The sequence below is a fragment of the Thamnophis elegans genome, chromosome 5 (genome assembly GCF_009769535.1).
Source record: "Thamnophis elegans isolate rThaEle1 chromosome 5, rThaEle1.pri, whole genome shotgun sequence".
Taxonomy (NCBI): Eukaryota; Metazoa; Chordata; class Lepidosauria; order Squamata; family Colubridae; genus Thamnophis; species Thamnophis elegans.
In genome coordinates this window covers 41676593-41695983 of record NC_045545.1, presented here as the reverse complement: position 1 = coordinate 41695983, position 19391 = coordinate 41676593, and the positions used below count along the sequence as shown (strand labels likewise).

At 40.3% G+C, this 19391-nt stretch overlaps 1 protein-coding gene across 5 annotated transcripts in view; it reads left to right on the top strand.

Moving 5' to 3' along the window:
- RNF220 (ring finger protein 220) overlaps positions 1–19391 on the top strand; it is a 402605-nt gene that overhangs the window by 256553 nt on the left and 126661 nt on the right. For all 5 annotated transcript variants that reach the window (XM_032218004.1, XM_032218003.1, XM_032218002.1 and 2 more), the window contains one exon: positions 15769–15814. In XM_032218004.1, the coding sequence (XP_032073895.1) occupies positions 15769–15814 (46 nt within the window). The remainder of the gene's footprint in view (positions 1–15768; positions 15815–19391) is intronic.

The following is a 19391-nucleotide window of genomic DNA, read 5'->3' as shown; positions in this document are numbered from 1 at the left end:
GTTGCATTATATTGTAAATTTCCTTGGCAAAGAGGCAGCTATAGCCGCAATAAATCATTTAGTCAGTAAATACAATACATCCATATGCTGTACAAGTTACATAAAATATGTTTTAAAAGAAAATAGAATTTTAATTATTTCCCTCTTGAAAGGGAAAGTGCCTACGTATTCAAAATATTTTTCTCTCTCTTAGGAATGTGTTTTAATGTATAAATGTAGGGTTATGTTTGTTATTTCTCCATATTTTGCTCAGAAGATTCAATTTTTGATCCATATCCAGTATGTAATATTCCCCTGCCTTCTTTCTTTTTGCATTATATGGTCAGCAGCCTGTTTCATTGCTACTGCCAGAACATAACAGATAGAAGAAAAGCAGGCATATTGCATTCCACCAGGCTCATAACTGGATAAGATCCATCCAATTTGGAAAAAAATGTAGTATTTTTGCTCTCCTTAACTATGTTGATCATTAAGATTTAGCTTATAAGCAGCCTATAAGCAGTGTAAGAGAATTATCTGGATTATTCAATAATTAACTGTTCCTACTGAGAACTGTACATTTCAAAATCCTTCAGACAGGCCAACTTCCAAAAAATATTCAGACTATACCAACTCTCTGAAAAGATAAATGAAGTGCATAAAATACATATAACTTCTATTGTCACATGCCTTGATCTCCTAGGTTGTAAACTAACCAGGTAGTTCAGAGGCCTCCAAAGCAAGCAATAGTTAGGTTTTACTGAGTTTTGCAAGAGTTAGATTACAGATATTTAGATTTTCTTCTTCTACAAAACTCATTAAAATACATGGTACATATATCATCTCATCTTAAAAGCAACTTCACAACTAACTAGGCATTGAGAGACAGTGATTAGCTAACATTACATTCATGAGAATTAAACCCAGGTGGCCCCCCATCTCCCTTCATCCAGTAACCGTTTTCTCATCAATTTCTCTTTTATTTTTTTTCTCGTCTGCTTTTTAAAAATGCTCATCCTTCCCTTTCTTCCCTCTCCTTCCATTCCACCTCCCCCACCCTCCCTTGATATCATGGCGACATCTCCAAGCCAAGTACTTTTAATTTCGCCTGTGGCCCTTGCTGACACTGTGGATATGCACAGCAAGTTAAATTCCCGCCTGATCAATAAAGCAGAAGCTGTGTGTCCGACTGGTCGATACTTTTTTATCTGTCTTCAGCCCAGTCCTGCTGATGACAGGCCTCCTGTGCTTCACCAAAGACACTCAAGGGCAACCAGATTTTCAACAACACAAGCATTTTTTTAAAAAGGGGGGGAGTTGTAATTATTATTATTTTAAGATTAGCTTTTAATTTTAGAAAGTATTTTAATACTTTATATCCCTATAGAAAAAGATAAATCAATTAATGGAATTTGGCTTTGCTTGAAACATCCTAATTTGTCTTAATTTTTAATTGTTTTTTTGTGAATTAATTGATTCCTGGGTCTTGCCAATTAACATCGTAATGGGTGTATGATAAATTCTATGGGAGTGGAATTTTTTTATTGTTGTCACTGAAAGGGCCTTGGAAAGGGCATTTTTTCTGTGTTTCCCCTTGCATGCAGCGCAGTTTTTCTCTTTTCGAGTTACAGCCTCACTTACTGTAAGTACTGCAAGGTTATTTTGTAAATGGTCAGTTACCCAGTGTTAGCATGTATTGAAGCTTTGCACTGAGATTTCTGTCAGTTACTTCATAAGATTCTTTTCCTTCAGGATTCTTCTTCTCCTTTTGTATTATATTTGTAGATGACACCAAATGATACCAAATACTGTAGAAGACAAATTACAAAATCATCTCGCTACATTAGAAAAGTGGATTGAAAATAACAGAATGAAATTTACTAGACAACACAAACTTATTTAAGAAAAACAAAATGCATAGTTATAGATGAGGGATTAGTGATAATATAGTGTACCAAAACATATTGTGAAGATTTTGGAATGGTAGTGTACCTCAAGCCAAAAATGAGTCAGCACCGTGAGATAGATACAAAAAAGACGTGTTTTGGCTCATGAACAGTATAGTTTCCAAATCACAGGAAATGATGCTTCCATTATATTCTGCATTGGATAGAAACTATTTTGTTAAAATGCACAATATTTTACGAAAGATCAGAAACACCGGATCAGGTTCAAGGAAGGGCAACTAGGATGATCAGGAGACTAAAACCCAAGAGAGACTGAAGAAAGTGGATGTGTTTAGACTTGAGAAGAGGGAAATATAATAGGACCTTTCATGTTTCTGAAAGGTTGTCATATAAGAGAGGGCCAAGAATTGCTCTATTAGAGAAGGGCAAATCTTGTTTCTCTCTTTAAGAAAGAGAAACAAAATCATTACAGCCCGAACAGTTTGATGCTGAGGCAAAACTCAAACAGATTATTAAGCAGTCAGTTTGTATTTGGGGGAAAATGCTTTGTTTTGACACGAGTCAACATAGGTTTAGCAACAATAAGTCATGCCAAAATAGCATGATATTCTTTTTTGATAGTGCTTGGTTTAGGAATGTTATGGACCCAGTGTACCTTGACTTCAGAAGGGTGGGGATTCTAGAAAAGAAAATAAGATCTTTAAATACAGGCTGGACAGTAGTACTATTAGATGGTTACAATGCTGCTTAAAAGTATCAAATGCCATATCATAGGCTCCTTATTAGAATTTATGCTCAACTACACTTTTAAAAATTATTTGGATGAAGGATTAGAAAATATAATTATAAAATTTGTGGACAATATGAAGCTAGGAGGATAGCAAATAAAAGACAAGATAGAACAGAAAGATGAATATACAGAATGATAGGTGTAGTGATCACTCTGTCAGTAGTGTATGTATGAGAGACATCATATATGTATATGTATTCGTATACGTGTGTGTGTGTGTGTGTGTGTGTGTGTGTGTGTATTCAATGGAAGTATAAAGCTAGATCACATTTTCTGACTGAGGCTCTAAATGTGGTAGAGCATGAACTAATCCTCAGATTGCATAAGCTCAAGCTCTACACCATGCTTGCTTATGATGTTAAATGAATCTGGCAACTCACCTGGCTTCTGTTTCCTCTATATATAAAAAGGTTAATAAAGGCTATAATTTTAAATGTGCCAGTGATCGTGAGCTATTTGGCTGATGAAAAATGCATCATATGATTGGACTAATTAGATAATAAAGGTGAGGCCAAATACCCTGCTAAACAGGGAAGTTGTTAGATATCCCCCCCCCCCCCGCTGACTGGCTGCAAGAGGTTTCCACCAAGGTCCAAGGTGAGTCTCATTGGCTGAGAGGTCTGACAGATCCCCTTAAAAGGGGATGCTGCCTGACCGTTCCCTAGCTGGATGTTTACTTGACCTGTAATAAAGAGCTGTTTTCACTTAGCTTTTTTGTGCCTCCTTTACCTGATCCAACACTGGCGCCGAAGGTGGGATTGGAAGGCAATTAGGCAAACAAAGAGAGCAAAGCCTTGCAAACAAAAATAATGAATCCTTGCAAGTACATCCAGCCCGGAGCATTCAGTGAGGCATTGAGCTAGCCATCGCTGAACACCCAGAGAGACTCAGGAGGGCCATGCACTCCCCACCCAGTTACCGAACACTGGGAATCGTACATGCTGCGATTCAAGTGCTTCCTGGAAGCAAACAACCTCACAGGTGTTCCAGAAGTTCGGTAAAAGAATTTATTCTTAGGCTACTGCAGCTGCGAAGTATTCGAGATGGCGAAAAATCTTTCAGAACCAACCCCTCTGCAAGCCGTATCCTGGTCTGTGCTACAACAAATGCTGAAGACCCACTACGCGCCAAAGCCGTCTAAATACGTTCACTGGTACCAGTTCAATATACAGAAGCAGAAGGAGGGTGAATCGATCAATGAATACATGGCAGCTCTCCGAAAAGCCGCAGCCTACTGTGAGTTCCGCGAACTAGACGATCTGATTCTTGATCATGTAATATTGAGGGTGCGAGATTTAAATCTGCAGACAAGGCTTCTGGCCAGATCCAATCTCTCCCTACAGATCACACTAGATGAAGCCAGAGCATCTGAATCAGCAACCCAATCCATGGAGACCATCCAGCGCCACAGCGCGCCACTGGACGCACAGAAAAGTACCCGCGTCAACAGTGAGACCACAGAGCTCAAGAGCTCTGAGAGCGAGGAGGAAGACAGCTACCGCATGCGCAGTAGCCGAACAAAGCCGGTGTGGAAATTCAATTCCCAAAGTTTGCCCTGTGTCAGCTGTGGAGGAGATCACGTCCGATCATCCTGCCGTTTCCGCAACGCCATTTGCAAGCAATGCAAGCGGAAAGGCACATCACCAAGGTGTATCGCAGCGATTTTCCTGCAATCGCAGGACAGCCCTAGAGGGGCTCAAACTGCAATCAGCGACCCAAACCAGGGGCTTGGCAGAAGTATCCACGGGGTTCAGAGAACGACGATAGAATCGCCAACTTCACTTCCGCCATGTGAAGTCGCCTGGGATGCACAAAATAGCTGAATGTCACTGTTCCGGTTAGACATATCCGGACACCATTCACCCAAAAAAGCTGAAAGTCACTGTTCTCATCGAGGACTCTCCATGCGAAATGGAGATCGACACCGGGTCATCACTGACCATAATCCCATGGTCAGTACTGAAACAAACGATCCCGAAGATACAAAAGAGACATCTCAGAAGCCCCGATGTCTGCCTACGCGATTACCAGGGGAACCTGGTCCCCATCGTGGGCCAAGGCACCTTCCGGGCACGCCACAAGAAAATTTGCAAAAAGCTCCCCGTGACAGTGGTCAGGGATGACCTGCAGAGCCTACTGGGGCTTGATTGGTTCCAAGCCCTGGGAATGGAAGTGACCAGAGTCAACTCCATAGAAGAGGACACGGAAGCCGCCGCCAAAACCACCGCTGAAGCCATCTTTAAGGAGTCTGAGGATGTCTTCGGCACAGGTCTGGGTGAGTACAAAGGAACCCCCATTTCCTTTAGCTTAGACCCAGCAATAGCCCCGATTAGGCTAAAGCTCAGGAGAGTACTTTTCGCTCTCTGGCCAAAAATTGACAAAGAAGTAGATAAACTCGTGAGCCAGGGCATCCTTGAACCAGTCGATCATGCACGCTGGGAGACGCCAATTGTAACACCTGTCAAATCTGACGGGTCTGTACGCACCTGCGCTGACTATAAATGCACAATTAATAAAGCATTACAACAAAGCGTTTATCCTGTACCCGTTGTACAGCACCTATTACATTCCCTCAGCCCGGGAAAATTTTTCGCTAAACTAGATATGGCGCAGTTATACCAGCAGTTGCCAGTAGATGGCACTATCACAGAGGCACAAACCATTGTGATGCACAAGGGTGCATTCAAATGCAACCGCCTACAATTCGGCGTTAGTATTGCACCTGGACTGTTCCAAAGCGTCATGGAATGACTTTTGCAGGGGATACCAGGAGTCATCCCCTATTTTGACGACATTCTGGTATCGGCCGAAAATTAAGCACAACTTTTAAAACGCGTAAGAACAGTGCTGACTAGAATCAGAGACTAGGGCCTCTGTTTCAAAAAAGAAAAATGTAAAATCAATGTATCAAAAGTCGAATTTCTAGGGTACATGATCGATGGGTCTGGGATTCACCCAACCGCACAAAAAATTAAAGCAATTAATCAGACCGAGCTACAGGCATTCCTCGGGCTCCTTAACTTCTACAGCGTCTTTCTCAAACAGAAAGCAACAGTTGCTGAACCACTGCACCATCTCCTAGCAAAAAACGTGAAGTGGTCCTGGGGCAAAACCGAGGCCACTACATTCGCCGCTGTAAAAAGACTCTTATCAGCAGACTCGTTCCTAGTTCAATATAGTCAGACCCTGCCTCTAGTGCTGACCTGTGATGCCTCCCCTTTCAGTGTTGGCGCAGTCCTTAGCCACCGCATGCCAAATGGTACCGAAGCTCCCATTGCCTTTTACTCCAGGACATTATCCGCCGCTGAGCGCAACTACAGCCAGCTGGACCGCGAGGCTCTGGCTGCAATAGCAGGAGTGAAAAGATTCCATGAGTACCTATATGGCAGAGATTTCGAACTGGTCACAGACCACAAACCGTTGTTAGGACTGTTGGCTGGGGACCGCTCCACCCCGGTGTCACTATCTCCCCGGATGACCAGATGGACAATATTCCTGGCAGCCTATTCCTACCGCCTCATCCATCGACCGGGCACCACATTAGGGCATGCAGATGCTTTAAGCCGCTGCCCATTGCCCGAACTTCTCACTGACCCCACCCCCGAGACGTTGGTCCTCCTTATTGACTGCCTGGACTCCGGACCCGTCTCCTCCAGTGACCCCATAATAAAACAAATTTTGAACTGGGTATGGAGACCCTGTTGGGTCTGAATTCAAAATGTAGTTTTCTAAGTGGGATGATCAGTTATTAACAGTTGTTTGTTGTGAGGGGACAGGGTAGTCATTCCCAAACAATTGTGGATAGCAGTCCTAGAAGCACTGCACGTAGGGCACCCGCGGATTGTTAAAATGAAGTCTCTAGCAAGGAGTTTTATTTGGTGGCCTAACATGGATAAGGACATACAAGAATGGGTAGCCACATGCACACCCTGTCGGGAGTCCAGACCGGCTCCCCTGGAAGCGCCCGCCAAGGAATGGGAGTGCCCGCAAGCACCATGGTCCAGAATACACATTGATTTCGCTGGGCCAGTTCATGGTTAAACCTTCTTTATAGTCGTGGACACATTTTCCAAATGGTTAGAAGTAGCCCTGATGAATTCCACTACAGCGGAATCGGTCATCAAGGTACTACGGAAATTTTTCGCCACACATGGGTTCCCCGATGTATTAGTCTCCGACAACGGGCCTCAATTCATGGCCATGAGATTCAAAACATTTCTAGCAGCTCAGGGAATCAGACATGCCCTGGTTGCGCAGTTCCATCCGGCCTCCAATGGCCAGGCAGAATGAATGGTAAGATCCGCAAAAGAAGCCTTCAACAGGATGGGCCCAGGCGATTGGCAGACACGAATTGATCACTAGTTACTCATACAACACATCACACCCAGTGCTCCACTGGAAGAAGCCCAGCTGAACTCCTCATGGGCCGCCGCCTTAGGTCTCACCTAGACCGGCTATACCCAAATTATTCCAGCTCAACACCCCCTGACTCCACGAGCAAAGTCAGGTCGTTCAACATAAGGAGATTCAGTCTATGCACACAATTACACCGGGGGAACGTTATGGATTCCCGCAACTATAATTGGCATTACCGGTCTGCGATCATACACAGTAAGACTCGAGGATGGTAGAAATTGGAAAAGGCATATTGACCAATAGCTGTTTGGCTAACTCAACACTCAGACAACCAAACATAACTCCTACACAAATTGAAAGAAGCCACACACAAACTAACAATCCTAGAGAAGACCCGAGAATGTCGGATGACTTATCTTACTTCGTCGCAGGCCCACAGTGAGCTCCTAGAGAGTCATCCCCAGAAGCTCCAGCCGTGGCCTGTGAAAAGTTCCAGGAGGTTCCACCAGGCGGATCTGCAGGAGCAACAGGTCTGTCCAACCTGCGCGAAGGAAACACCCGGACTGAACTGCCCAGGTCAGGCAGAACTACACAAAGGCCCGCCTACCTGCGTGACTACATCATCAGTTATAATGTTCCATCCATAGAGGGGAGGGGTGTTAGATATCCCCCCCCCTGACTGGATGCAAGAGGTTTCCATCAAGGTCCTCTGTTCCAGCGGGAACAGAGGGTGAGTCTCATTGGCTGAGAGGTCTGACAGATCCCCTTAAAAGAGATGCTGCCCGACCATTCTCCAGCCAGATGTTTACTTGATTTGTAATAAAGAGCTGTTGTTCACTTAGCATTTTGTACCTCCTTTACCCGATCCAACACAAGTGGTTTAAGCATGAGCAGAAGGATAGCTTGGGCACCTGAATGTCTAGGAAAATATTTCTGTGTCTTTTTAAAATTCCTTTAAGGATAAATTATATGAATTCTTATGAGCCATTAAAGGCAGAGCTGGGGATTAAGATATATATATCCACATTAATCTTCCTTCTGGCTACTATCTTATCTTGAGTTGACTGGCATCATATTTTTCTGTTCCCATCTTTTCATTTCCTGAGAATGAAAGAGTTCAGCTCATAGCATGTTTGGTCTATAAAAAGAGGCAAAAAATGTATTTCAGCACTGAGTTGATCTTAATGTGAATAATTGTTTCATGGAGTTCTGTCCTAAAGTTGCTGCATACAGACAGAAAATCTCTGCTTATCCTTAGTTCATAAAGAAAGTATTTTAAACTGTTTACCAATACAAAATGCAAGTTATCCTGATATGCAGGCTCTTTGTTAGGGTGTTAATAAAGACAAGGGATTGCCATTTACACTATGACCAAGTCATTTACCTGAATTGAAGTTAATTTGTTTCAACAGGAACTGCAATTCCTCCTATTGAAGAGATGCCTAGATCAGGGGTCAGCAACCTGCGGCTCTGGAGCCGCATGTGGCTCTCTCATCCCTCTACTGTGGCTCCCTGTCGCCTGTTGGCTCCACAATTGGTAGAGCCTTCGGTTAGGATAGGAAGAGGAAAAAGGATGCCATGCTAGGAGGAGACTCTATGGTGAGGCAACTGGATTTCTGGTCAGCTCCAGAATTAAATGGGAGTTTCCAGATAGGGCCTAGTGTTTAAGTTGCCAATCCCTGGCCTAGATGATAGACATTTAATTTCCTCAGTCACTGAGTAATGAGAACTGCTTTTTAAAAATCTTTCCAAAATTTATTTTTAGCTCATAGTAAATGAAAATCCAATTATCTGCTGCTGTAGGGTAGCTTTTTGTGAATTTATAAACGTTAGTTTACTTTTTTGAAACTTGCGTGCTCCATAGTTCAAAGAGGCAAATAGTGGATTCTCCCCTTGCAACAAAACGCTTTTCCCCTTTGTATAAAGGCTGAATACTACAAATGAGAATACTGTCTTCTAATAAGGTAGAGGCAAAAATGGCCTTTCAATTTTGCCTTGATACGTTTTCCATCATTAAGCTCTCAAACAGTTATCTTTCTATTTTGGTGCTCAGTTGGAACTAGGTTTGCTAAGGATATGGATCCATATGTAGCTCAAAGAAAGCATTTCATTGTTCATACTATTGCTGTTGTTATAGATTAAATTTTTCAGGCAATTCTTATTTAAAATATATAGTGTATGAACCAAAACTTAATAGGAACAATAGGAAAAGATTGTAGCTCATTGCTAAAGCCTTTACTTCACAACTTTAGAGAACTCCGGGGGGGGGGGGGGATGATCCAATTGGAACTTTGAGAGATCTGTTGCTGTTAAAAGCACTGAGATAGATTAATATTCTTACTTGGTATATAAATAAATATTATGTGCCTTATTTCAAATAAAAATCTGATTGCATCATCAAATACTTGCATTCATAAACTTGGTCTTTCAAAGGGAAGCTTATATTAAAGAAACACAAAAACAGGTTTGTGCAAATCTTAAGATTATGCAAATCTTAGGGAAATCCACATACCAAGCTATTAACCAAAATGATTGATATACCATTATGTTCAAATTATGTTAAGATTCCTGGGGGGGGCGCTATTAGGAGGTGGAACTAACAAAGGGAAATGGCTTAATCTAAACATTAACCTTTCAACATAGTATTTGCTCAGTTTGACCATAATACGTTTGTATCATATTATATTTCCCATTCAAATTTAGACCATATGTCTCTGTGTGTGCACACATGCACAAAAAACTTCCTCACTATTCTGTTTTCCCATGGAACCATCTTGGATCAAAACTACTTTTAGATTACCTTTTCACTGCTGTTTGTGGTCTTTTTGTACTCTTCTGTATAGAAAGGCAATATGTTGCTCCAAAGAAATCGTTACCAAGAGGGTTAATTTCAAACTGATATTAAAATGCTGAATGAAATGATTGCTGAATGATGAGTGATTTCCAGTTACTTCTTTCACCTCAGTTGGATCTAAGAAATGTTCCATGATCTTATTAACAAGATGCCTAAGAGATGTCTTAGAGATTATTCAGTGAACAGTTGTCCCAGTATTAAAAAAACTAAGTTTTTTAAAACACATCCCACATAACTATGGTTTACTTAATATCTTATTTGAACTAATCACAGTTTGTTTAGTTTGTACAAGCTAGGCCAAAACTGGTTTACAGTGATATGTAAAGCCATCTCAGGATAGATGTATGTGCTTAATATGTCTGTAGGACATATGCTGGACAGCCTTATAACAAACCAGAATAGATGTTTAAATGGCTGGTGGCATCAAGAGCATTCTAAGATTTTTAAAATGGTAATTTTCCTGTCTCCTACCTGAGACTTTTTGTAAGCAGAAAGCTAGATATTATTTGTTAGTTATTGTATTTTTAGAGCACCCAGAGATCTTTGTGTAATTATTGAATCTTAAACTTTTTTTAAAGTACTTACAATGTGTACAATCTGAAAGGTATTGCTGAATGCTGTAATTTTATCAACGTAGAGGACGACAAATTACAGGTGATTTGTTAAGCTGTCATTCCAAACAATATGGACAGACTGGAAAATGTATTTTGTTTTTGACAAGGAACTTTGGAAGTGCAGATGTGATTTTACCAAACAGCTACAGTAGCACAAAATGGAAATATTTCTGAAGGGGGAATTTTTTCAGTGGCTTTGACTAGTTTTTTATCAACTTGCTTCTTTATATTATTCTTTCCAGCCTATAGGTTTTAGAATGCTGATATTACAGATTATAAACTATAAAATGATTAATTTCTTAGTATATGGACATACTTCCAGATGTGTTTGTACATAGATATGCACATGGTAAAAGGGACGCAGTGGCTCAGTGGCTAAGACGCTGAGCTTGCTGATCAGAAAGGTTGGCAGTTCGGTGGTTTGAATCCTAGTGCCACATAACAGAGTGAGCTCCCACTACTTATCCCAGCTTCTGCCAACTAGCAATTCAAAAGCATATAAAAATGCAAGTAGAAAAATAGGAACCACCTTTGGTGGGAAGGTAACGTAGCGTACTGTGTGCTGTGCTTTCAGGGTCTAGTCATGCTGGCCACATAACCACGGAGACGTCTTTGGACAGCGCTGACTCTTTAGCTGGAGATGACCACTGCCCCCTAGAGTTGGGAACAACTAGCACATATGTGCGAGGGGAACCTTTACCATATATGTATTTCCTTTATAAATGTGTCATTATGAAAACTAAATTCATCTTAGACAAGATACAAAGCCTCAATAACAGATACCTGCCTCTCTAGTCCCCCATCCCTTAGAAGGTAAACTCATTTCCAACTGATCACTCTTTTCTTACAATTTGCTTCCATATAAAAGGAGCAAGTAAGCTGTGTTATCATAATGAACTGGATAAATAATTCCCCAAACAGATTAAAACTAACTATAACTTGAAAAGGGTGGGTAGGTAGGGGTGTGAAGTAATTATATTTTATTAGCTAGCAAAACACAATTTTTTGCTTTCAAAGGATAATTCTATGTAAATCATCTTAATTAGAAATGTCAGAGAAACCTGTGAAGATCATAGCTAGCAACTAATTTCCTATGTATGGGTTATAATTTAAACCACATGGATCTCTCACTGTGTGGCAATATGCTGGTTATGAAATAAAGTTGGGAGTGTTGTCTGAGGTTATTACTATGTAAATGTGTGATGATTTCTGACCACCACTGACTTGCTTAGTGATTAAAGAGAATTCTGAGGTCTCCAAAGATTGTGCTCTTTGGAAGGGCCTGGAGCAAAAAAGAAATTTAAAGGTGCTGAAAGGTGTTTGAACTTTAAAGGTCATGATTTTCTTTACCATTTTTAATTTTCCAGGACTGTTTGTAGGAAGGGTTTTCCCCCTTTGCTTATAGCTTTTCAGCTAATAACTCTGCAATGATCTCTGCATGAAGGAAATAAAAAAAGAAAATCACCATAATATATTTGTCAAAGTATACAGAAATTATGTAATTAAAACCCTAATTTCAGACCTCAGTGTTAGATTCAAGAAGAGAAGGGTGGGTTGGAAGAAATGTGTAGATTAGGTTTTATGTAAAGCAAGCAATATAAATTACTGTTAAGAGAATGGGAGATTGAATAATCTGTGGTTTGACCTCATAATTCCTGTCTTTATTTGAAGATATATCCAAAGATCAAAATATTATACTCAAAGTTAATAACTTGGATTACTATTAGTTAAATTATTTTGACAGATGATATTTGCATTTCATTTCAAACACCTGCTCCCTGATCAAATATTCTTAGTACATTAAAATGCCACTACTTTTAAGAAAATAAAACTTGATTGGATTTTATATATCATATTTTATGCTGCTTAAAATAATTTGCTATTCTCACTAGTAGTGACTTTTATCCCTAACTTAGATGTGCACACACCTCTACACCCATATTTATTTATTGGTAAGAGTAGTTAACTGAGTATCTTTGTAACATAAGGATGACTTTGGACTTCCATTTTAGGGAATGCTGAGATTGTGACAATAAAGTTCCCAGCTTCTATGTAAAGGCAAGTTCTACATAGAAGGAAACAGCCTCTAGGAGAAAACCCTTCCCAAACAACCCTCTTTGCTTCATTTTACAGCATCTAGCCATCTGCCAACGAAAGGCAGATTAAAGCCAGCCAAATTCAATTTCTACTCATTGCTGCCACAGCTCGACATCTGGGGCTAAAGTGTCCCCAACAAAGCGAACATGACAGCCACATTGCTTTTTTGTCACATCCAGTAGCATGTTGAGCTTCTGAAAGTCTCATAAAAATTTATTGATGTCTCCCATATTGCTGTGATTGGGAAGAAAAGTGTGTGCGTGCGTATGTGTGTATTAATGCTTCTGGAATAGATTTGATTTGATATGTCTTGTTCTATTGTCAGCATCTGTTTAGCAAGCCTTTTTAATACTTTCTGGCTGCCGATCAGTCATCCCTAGCTTGGGAGGCTGACTTGCATACAAATTTTATTATTAAGTATAATTCTTTCTCTCCACCATCTCCTCCTACTCCCCTAACCACAACCCCCATCCATCCATCACCCACCCTCCCCAAGAAACAGAGGGGGATCTCCAGCTGTGGGAGTCATGCAGTGCAAAACATCAGCCTCAGTAACATATATCAGAGCCCTATTTTTACCTGTTGCAGGTGCTTTGTATTGGTAAATCGAATCATGGGGAAATCATTTATTTCCTAATGCTGTTTGTGGCATGTTAGTGAGAGAATTTACATGAGAGAGATTACTTTAATAACCAAAAAAATTACAGTGTGGGGTCTCCCTGCCCCATCGCCTTTGATATGTAATTGTTTCAAATTTAACCTGTCTCGAGTGAGGTTGAAAGGCATTATTAAATGTGAAGCATCTTGCTCCAGGGAAGGAAGGGAGAAAGCGGGGAGGATCACCATGGTGTAAACCTCCTTTCAGCCATTAAATAGAAATGGAGTGAAATTAACAAATCAGCCAACCAAATAGAGAAGGAATTCCTATAGTTTGCAGAAAAGCCTATCTAATTTTAGTTATTTTCTATTCATCCACCCTGTGTCATCTTTTCTTCAGACCCAGCCCTGTATGATGTCTATGTTTTTCATTCCTGAGACTGAGATTGTATATCTATTCTATCTGAAAGTTATTATATGAACTGGCCCAAGTATTTTGTGAATGCCTGGAACTTCTGAGAAATGTTACTTAGATTTAGAAATGTAGCTGAACATCAAATTATTTCTGAATGGAGAGCACTGATGGACAAATACAGGGTAAAAGGGCAGTTCATATGAATAACCCAGCCCATGGAAGGTACCATTTGTTAATATGCGTGTGGGCAGTTATGTGGAAACAAGATTGGATCAAACAGGAGAATGAATACTATAGCTTTTTAGTAGTATCTGTACGCCAGCATCAGTAGTCACATTGTTTGCTGCCATAGTATATCAAGTTTCTATAGTTTTTATAGAAATGCACTAAATGTGAGCCACAGTGGTATAAGAGGCCTTGAATTCTGATCTTCCCAATAACCATGAAATCCAGAATTTGGGCCAGTCTGATTCTTTCAGCCAATCTGACTTCACAGGGATGTTATGGGTTTTAAGTACGAGGAGGCACTGAGGTAAATAACTGAACTCTTTATTAACAGCAGTAACACGAACAGCAAGTTCAGAACATGCGTGCTGGACAGTGCCACCTGACAGCTATTTATACGAATAGCTGTCAGGCGGGTGGCCAATAGGAAGACCGCAATGGGCGGCCAATAGGAAGATCGCAATTCTCCCTCCGGCCGGCAGCCGCGCCAGAGCCAATCAGCTTCCTGCAAGGCATGGCTTGGCTGCCGGCTGCGTCAAGAGGATGCAACAATGGGGAAAATAAGAAACAGGAACATTGTAAAAGCTGCCTTGGGTTGTACAAACTAAAAGTAGGATTAATGATAATAGTAATAGGTGCCTTGGGTGCAATTCCAAAAGAACTAGAACACCATTTGGATGCCATCGGCATGGGCAAAATCACCATCTATCAATTGTAAAAGGGTGCTTTACCTGGAACAGCTTACACCCTGCAATGATACCTTTAACACCATCAAACACTCATAAAGTGGCTAATGATATTTTTTAACTATATAACTACTGAAATGCAAATGGAGAACGTCTGGTTTGAAAGGTAGGTCTTGATTCCTTTCAAGAAAGCCAAAAGATTGGTTGAAAGAATATATTCCATACAGTGGAACCAACAGAAGTCAAGTTCTTACGTCTCTGACAAAGGAGCAGCCTTTACTTCTAAATTATATATCCAGAGTGATTCATACCAAGGATTTAAGCTATTTACATTGAGTGATTAAACCTGATAAACAATTAACAACGAATACAGGTCTTCAACATAGCTGTAATATGTTCCTTGTATCATGAACCACATGAGGCCTTACATTGTATGCTAACAAGATGTTTTTGGACATTACCTCAAGAGCTGCTCCCCAGATCAATGTCCTGTGTAATACAGAACTGAAATGCTGTAGAAACTTTCTGTAGTTTGGTGTCTTGCATAATAATTTCAATGTCAATCCCTATTCAACTTCTATGTTAAGTCTCTTTCCTCAGTTTTTTAAATGAAGGTTATATTATATAAGATTAGAAATAGCAACTATGCTCCCCAGGGTTTTGAGGGGGGGGGGGAATGAAATGCAAATTTAATAATGGGTAGTCCCTGACTTGCAACAGTTCAATTAGTGACTGTTCAAAGTTAAAACAACACTGAAAAGAGTGACCTATTACCAATTTTCACATTGACGACCATTGCAGTATACCCATGGTCATGTGATCAAAATTCAGATGCTTGGCAACTGATTTGTATTTATAATGGTTGCAATGTGAACGACCTTCTGACAAGCTTAGTCAATGGGGATGTCAGATTCACTTAACAACTGTGTTATTAATTTACCAACTGCAGTGAGTCACAACAACTATGACAAGAAAGATCATAAATAGGGCAAAACTCACTTAACTGTTTCACTGAGCAATAAAAATTTTGGTCTCAATAGTGGTCATTAAGTTGAGGACTACCTTTCATAAAAATAGAAGTAGGAATATGGTACAATTGTGATCTTTTAGCTTCCAGAAGTTTACTCCGATGGATATGAATTTTATGGAGAGGGTTTTACAAATAAAGCAAGTAGGACTTTGACATGCTCCTTTGGGAAGAGGTTACCCTACATTTATTTATGTTTTCTTCTTTTTTTATTTTGATAGTAAGAATGCTTTACTGAAGGATGTCATGACGCCAGGCACTCCCAAGGTAAGTGAGCCAAATCTAGTAATATTTTGTTAATTTAAATTATCTTTTCTGTTTCTACAAATGTTACATTATTTATCTGTTATGATTTCTCCTTTCATTTTTTTTCTGCTTTTCTCCATGGTACACAGAATCTTCCTCCCTCCCTCCCTGTGTGCCTAACTCTACAACAATTGTTGGGCATAGGATGCTTATTAAAGCCATTATTGTCTTTATGCATACAGATCCCTCAGGATAGTATCTTGGTGCATAATGAAGATATTTCAAAAATGGGCAGAATAATTATTCTAAAATAGTTCTAATGTAATTGGTATTAGCCTCTAAACCCTGTACCTTCATTTTGAATGTTTGGAAAGCTGAGCATGCCAGCATCCCTGCCTGTTCTCTTTACCAACTAATCATATATTGGGTCATAGAGATAGTGTTACAGTTAGTGCAGGGTTAAACTGTATAGAGCTACAGAGTTAGGGTGCTGGCCATATTTCCCTGCAAAAATGCGCAATTGAGAGTCATGATATCACATTTTATCATAAGCTTCTAGTATTATGTGTATTATGTCCCATGTTATAGTGTTTTAGTACTGCTCTAGCAGATTAAGACCCATGATTATTAATAATAGCAAATGCAACTGAGGCAGCCATGAAAATGCAGAACGCAAGAAAAGGTTTCAGTTACAAATCAGGAATCTCCAGGCTTGCATTTGAGATTTTAAAATGTATAAAATGAAAGAGCATCATGAGAAAAAGCTTGTCTCATACTTTCTGTTTGTGCTCATTGCTGCGTTGTGTTATCTCTTCAAATACCAAGCCTGAAAAAGAATTAAATCAGCATATTAGCTGTTTGGAGGTAAATATTTGTGACAGTTACTAGATAACCAATACAAGTCCTTTTCTCCTAGCAGGGATGAATCTTAGAAGTTTCAAACAACAAGCAATCTAATTTGTTTTGAAGGAGGGGATTAAAGCAGAAGAGTGCAAGGGTCCTATGTAACCAAAACTATGTATCTGCTGGCACCACAGATTCTCTTCTGTGCACACTCTCTCCTGAAAGAATATTCAGAAGGATCCTCTAGCATTTGTTTGTTTTTTTCAGCCATTTGGCCAAAAATTGTTTATTAGCATTTGGATGAAGACCTGGCTTACAGATCCAAAAAAGTTTACTTAAAACAAGGCCAAACTTACTATGACTGCTGGCTGATTCTCCTGGGAATTGTTGTTCCTCAACATCTGGAAAGCCACAGATTCCCTACTAATGTACGGCTTTAATTTGTTGCATTATTATCCATAAGGAACTGTCATTCATGATACTCATGACAAGGTGTTAGAACATATGTGTTGGGACTATAACTGCCTCTTGAGCTTCTTTTGACCAGGAATTCTGGGAATTGTAGTCCCAATGCATCTGGAGGGCGAACAATTGTGGTAGCCTGAGTTTCTGTATATTCAGTCACTTTGCTCAACTGTATGGGTGAATCCCTCTTGATTGTGTTTAATACTCTCTTTATACATTATTAAAATTACTGATTACAGCAAATACTGCTTGGGAAACTCCTGGTCTTTCCTTAAGATGCAGAAATTATTTCTCTTAATGATAACACATCCTCATCAGCTTTCATCAGCATGAAATCCTAAATATAGTATCTAATAAGGAATATCCTTAGGAATGAATATTGTTGTGATAAAACACAAATGTGTACTTTAGTTTACAATTTTCTGTTACCAGCTCTACCTGCTGTTTCTGGTCCCGACCCGATGTTTAACACTATTTCCAGGACCTTATTACATAAATTTGTATTCAGTTTTATTTGGTACACCTTTCCTAGAAACGGAATTCCCAAGATTCTTGTTGTTTATTCATTTTGAAGATTTCACTGTTTGATCTCCAGGGCTGTTAGTATATTCAAATAATAAAAGATAAATAAAAGTTATAGTATTTGCACCTATAACTGGTGGCAGAAATAGGACGGAAGTAGGGCAAGGTTGGTGGGCAGATTTTAGGAAAGTACACATTTGCCAGTAGGCTACTACCTTCTTACCAAACAAGTTTCTCTAAGAGGTGGCACTGCTTCCGAAAGTAAGTTTGACTATATCTGCACTTACTGGTTATTGCATTTACTCCAAATGCCATATTGGCCACATTCTGAATGACTCGCTTTGAATCAAAAGCACCTATCCCCACAAAAGAAATTTTTCAGGGTTATCAGCACTGTTCCCTCTAAGGTGCGCGGCTGCGCGGCCGTGCACATGGCAAGAAAACACCGCGCAGGACTTTTCAATTCCCGCGCAGTGATTTCCACAGGCTCCGGAAGCTGGGGAGGAGGTCCTTTGCAGTCCAGACTAACTGCTGCAGCCTCCTCCTCCACTAACAGCACCGCCGGATTTGCTGCCCGGCGCTGCGGCTTTGAGGAGCCTTTGAGGCTACGGGAGCCAGTAGGAAGGCGGCGGAGGGGCGGGAGCAGGAAAAAAAGCCCCGATAGCCTGTGGGAGATAGGGAAGTAGGCATTAACAGTAAGTTTCTAAAGGATAACTCAGCACGAAGGAAGCCGAGGGAAGGAAGCCGTTTTCTAGCTGATTGACAGGGAGGCTGTTCCCTCCTGGATCAAAGTTACTGAGGAGAGAAGCGGCGGCAGCAGCAACGGCAGCAGCAACTGCAGCAACCAACTCTCAAACAAGTGGAAACCCACGCTGCATATGCACATGTTGTCTGAATCCAGCCTCTGCGCTCGAGGTTTTTTTCGCAGGAAGGGGGAGTTGAGCTGGTGCTCTGCAGATTTTATTTGATTTTAGAAAAAGAAAATAAAGGCTTCTTGGTCCACCTGGACCAGAAAGTCAAAATCCAGAAAATTAACCTTGTTTAGGAAAGTTTTGCACTGATGGAAAAATAGTGTTTTCCAGTGAAAGTTTTTCCCCTACTTTTCCTTGTTTGCTTTTTTGGCCTCTATTCCTTCTCTTCTCTCCTCTTTTCTTTCTTCTTTTTTTCTTCCTTTTTTCTTTCCTTCCTTCCCTCTTTCTTTCTTTTTTCTGCCTCTTTTTCTTATCCTCCCACCCTCCTCTCCCCTTTCTTTTTCTCTTTCTCCTCTTTCCTTTTTTGTCTCTCCCTCTCCCTTCTTTCCTTCCTCCCTTCCTTCCTCTCCCCTCTTTGTTTGCTTCTTTAAGTGCTCCAATTGCTAATCTACATCAGTTGGTAATTTATTCATAACTTGCTAATATCACTGCAGACTATTGGATAGTAAGGGGGAAAGTATAGTCCTCAACTTACAACAGTTCACTTAATGACTAAAGCTACATCAGCACTGAAAAAAGTGAATTACAGCTGTTCTTCACACATGATCATTGCAGCATCCCCATGGTCATATGATCAAAATTTGGATCTTTGGCAACTGCCTCATATTTATGATGGTTGCAGTGTCCTGGGGTCACCTTTTGCAACCATCTGCCAAGGAAAGTCAGTAGGAAAGTCAGACTGACTTAACAACCAGGTTACTGATTTAACCGCAGTGATTCACTTAACTGTAGCAAGAAAGGTTGTAAAATGGGGCAAAACTCACTTAACAAATGTCTCACTTAGCAATAGAAACTTT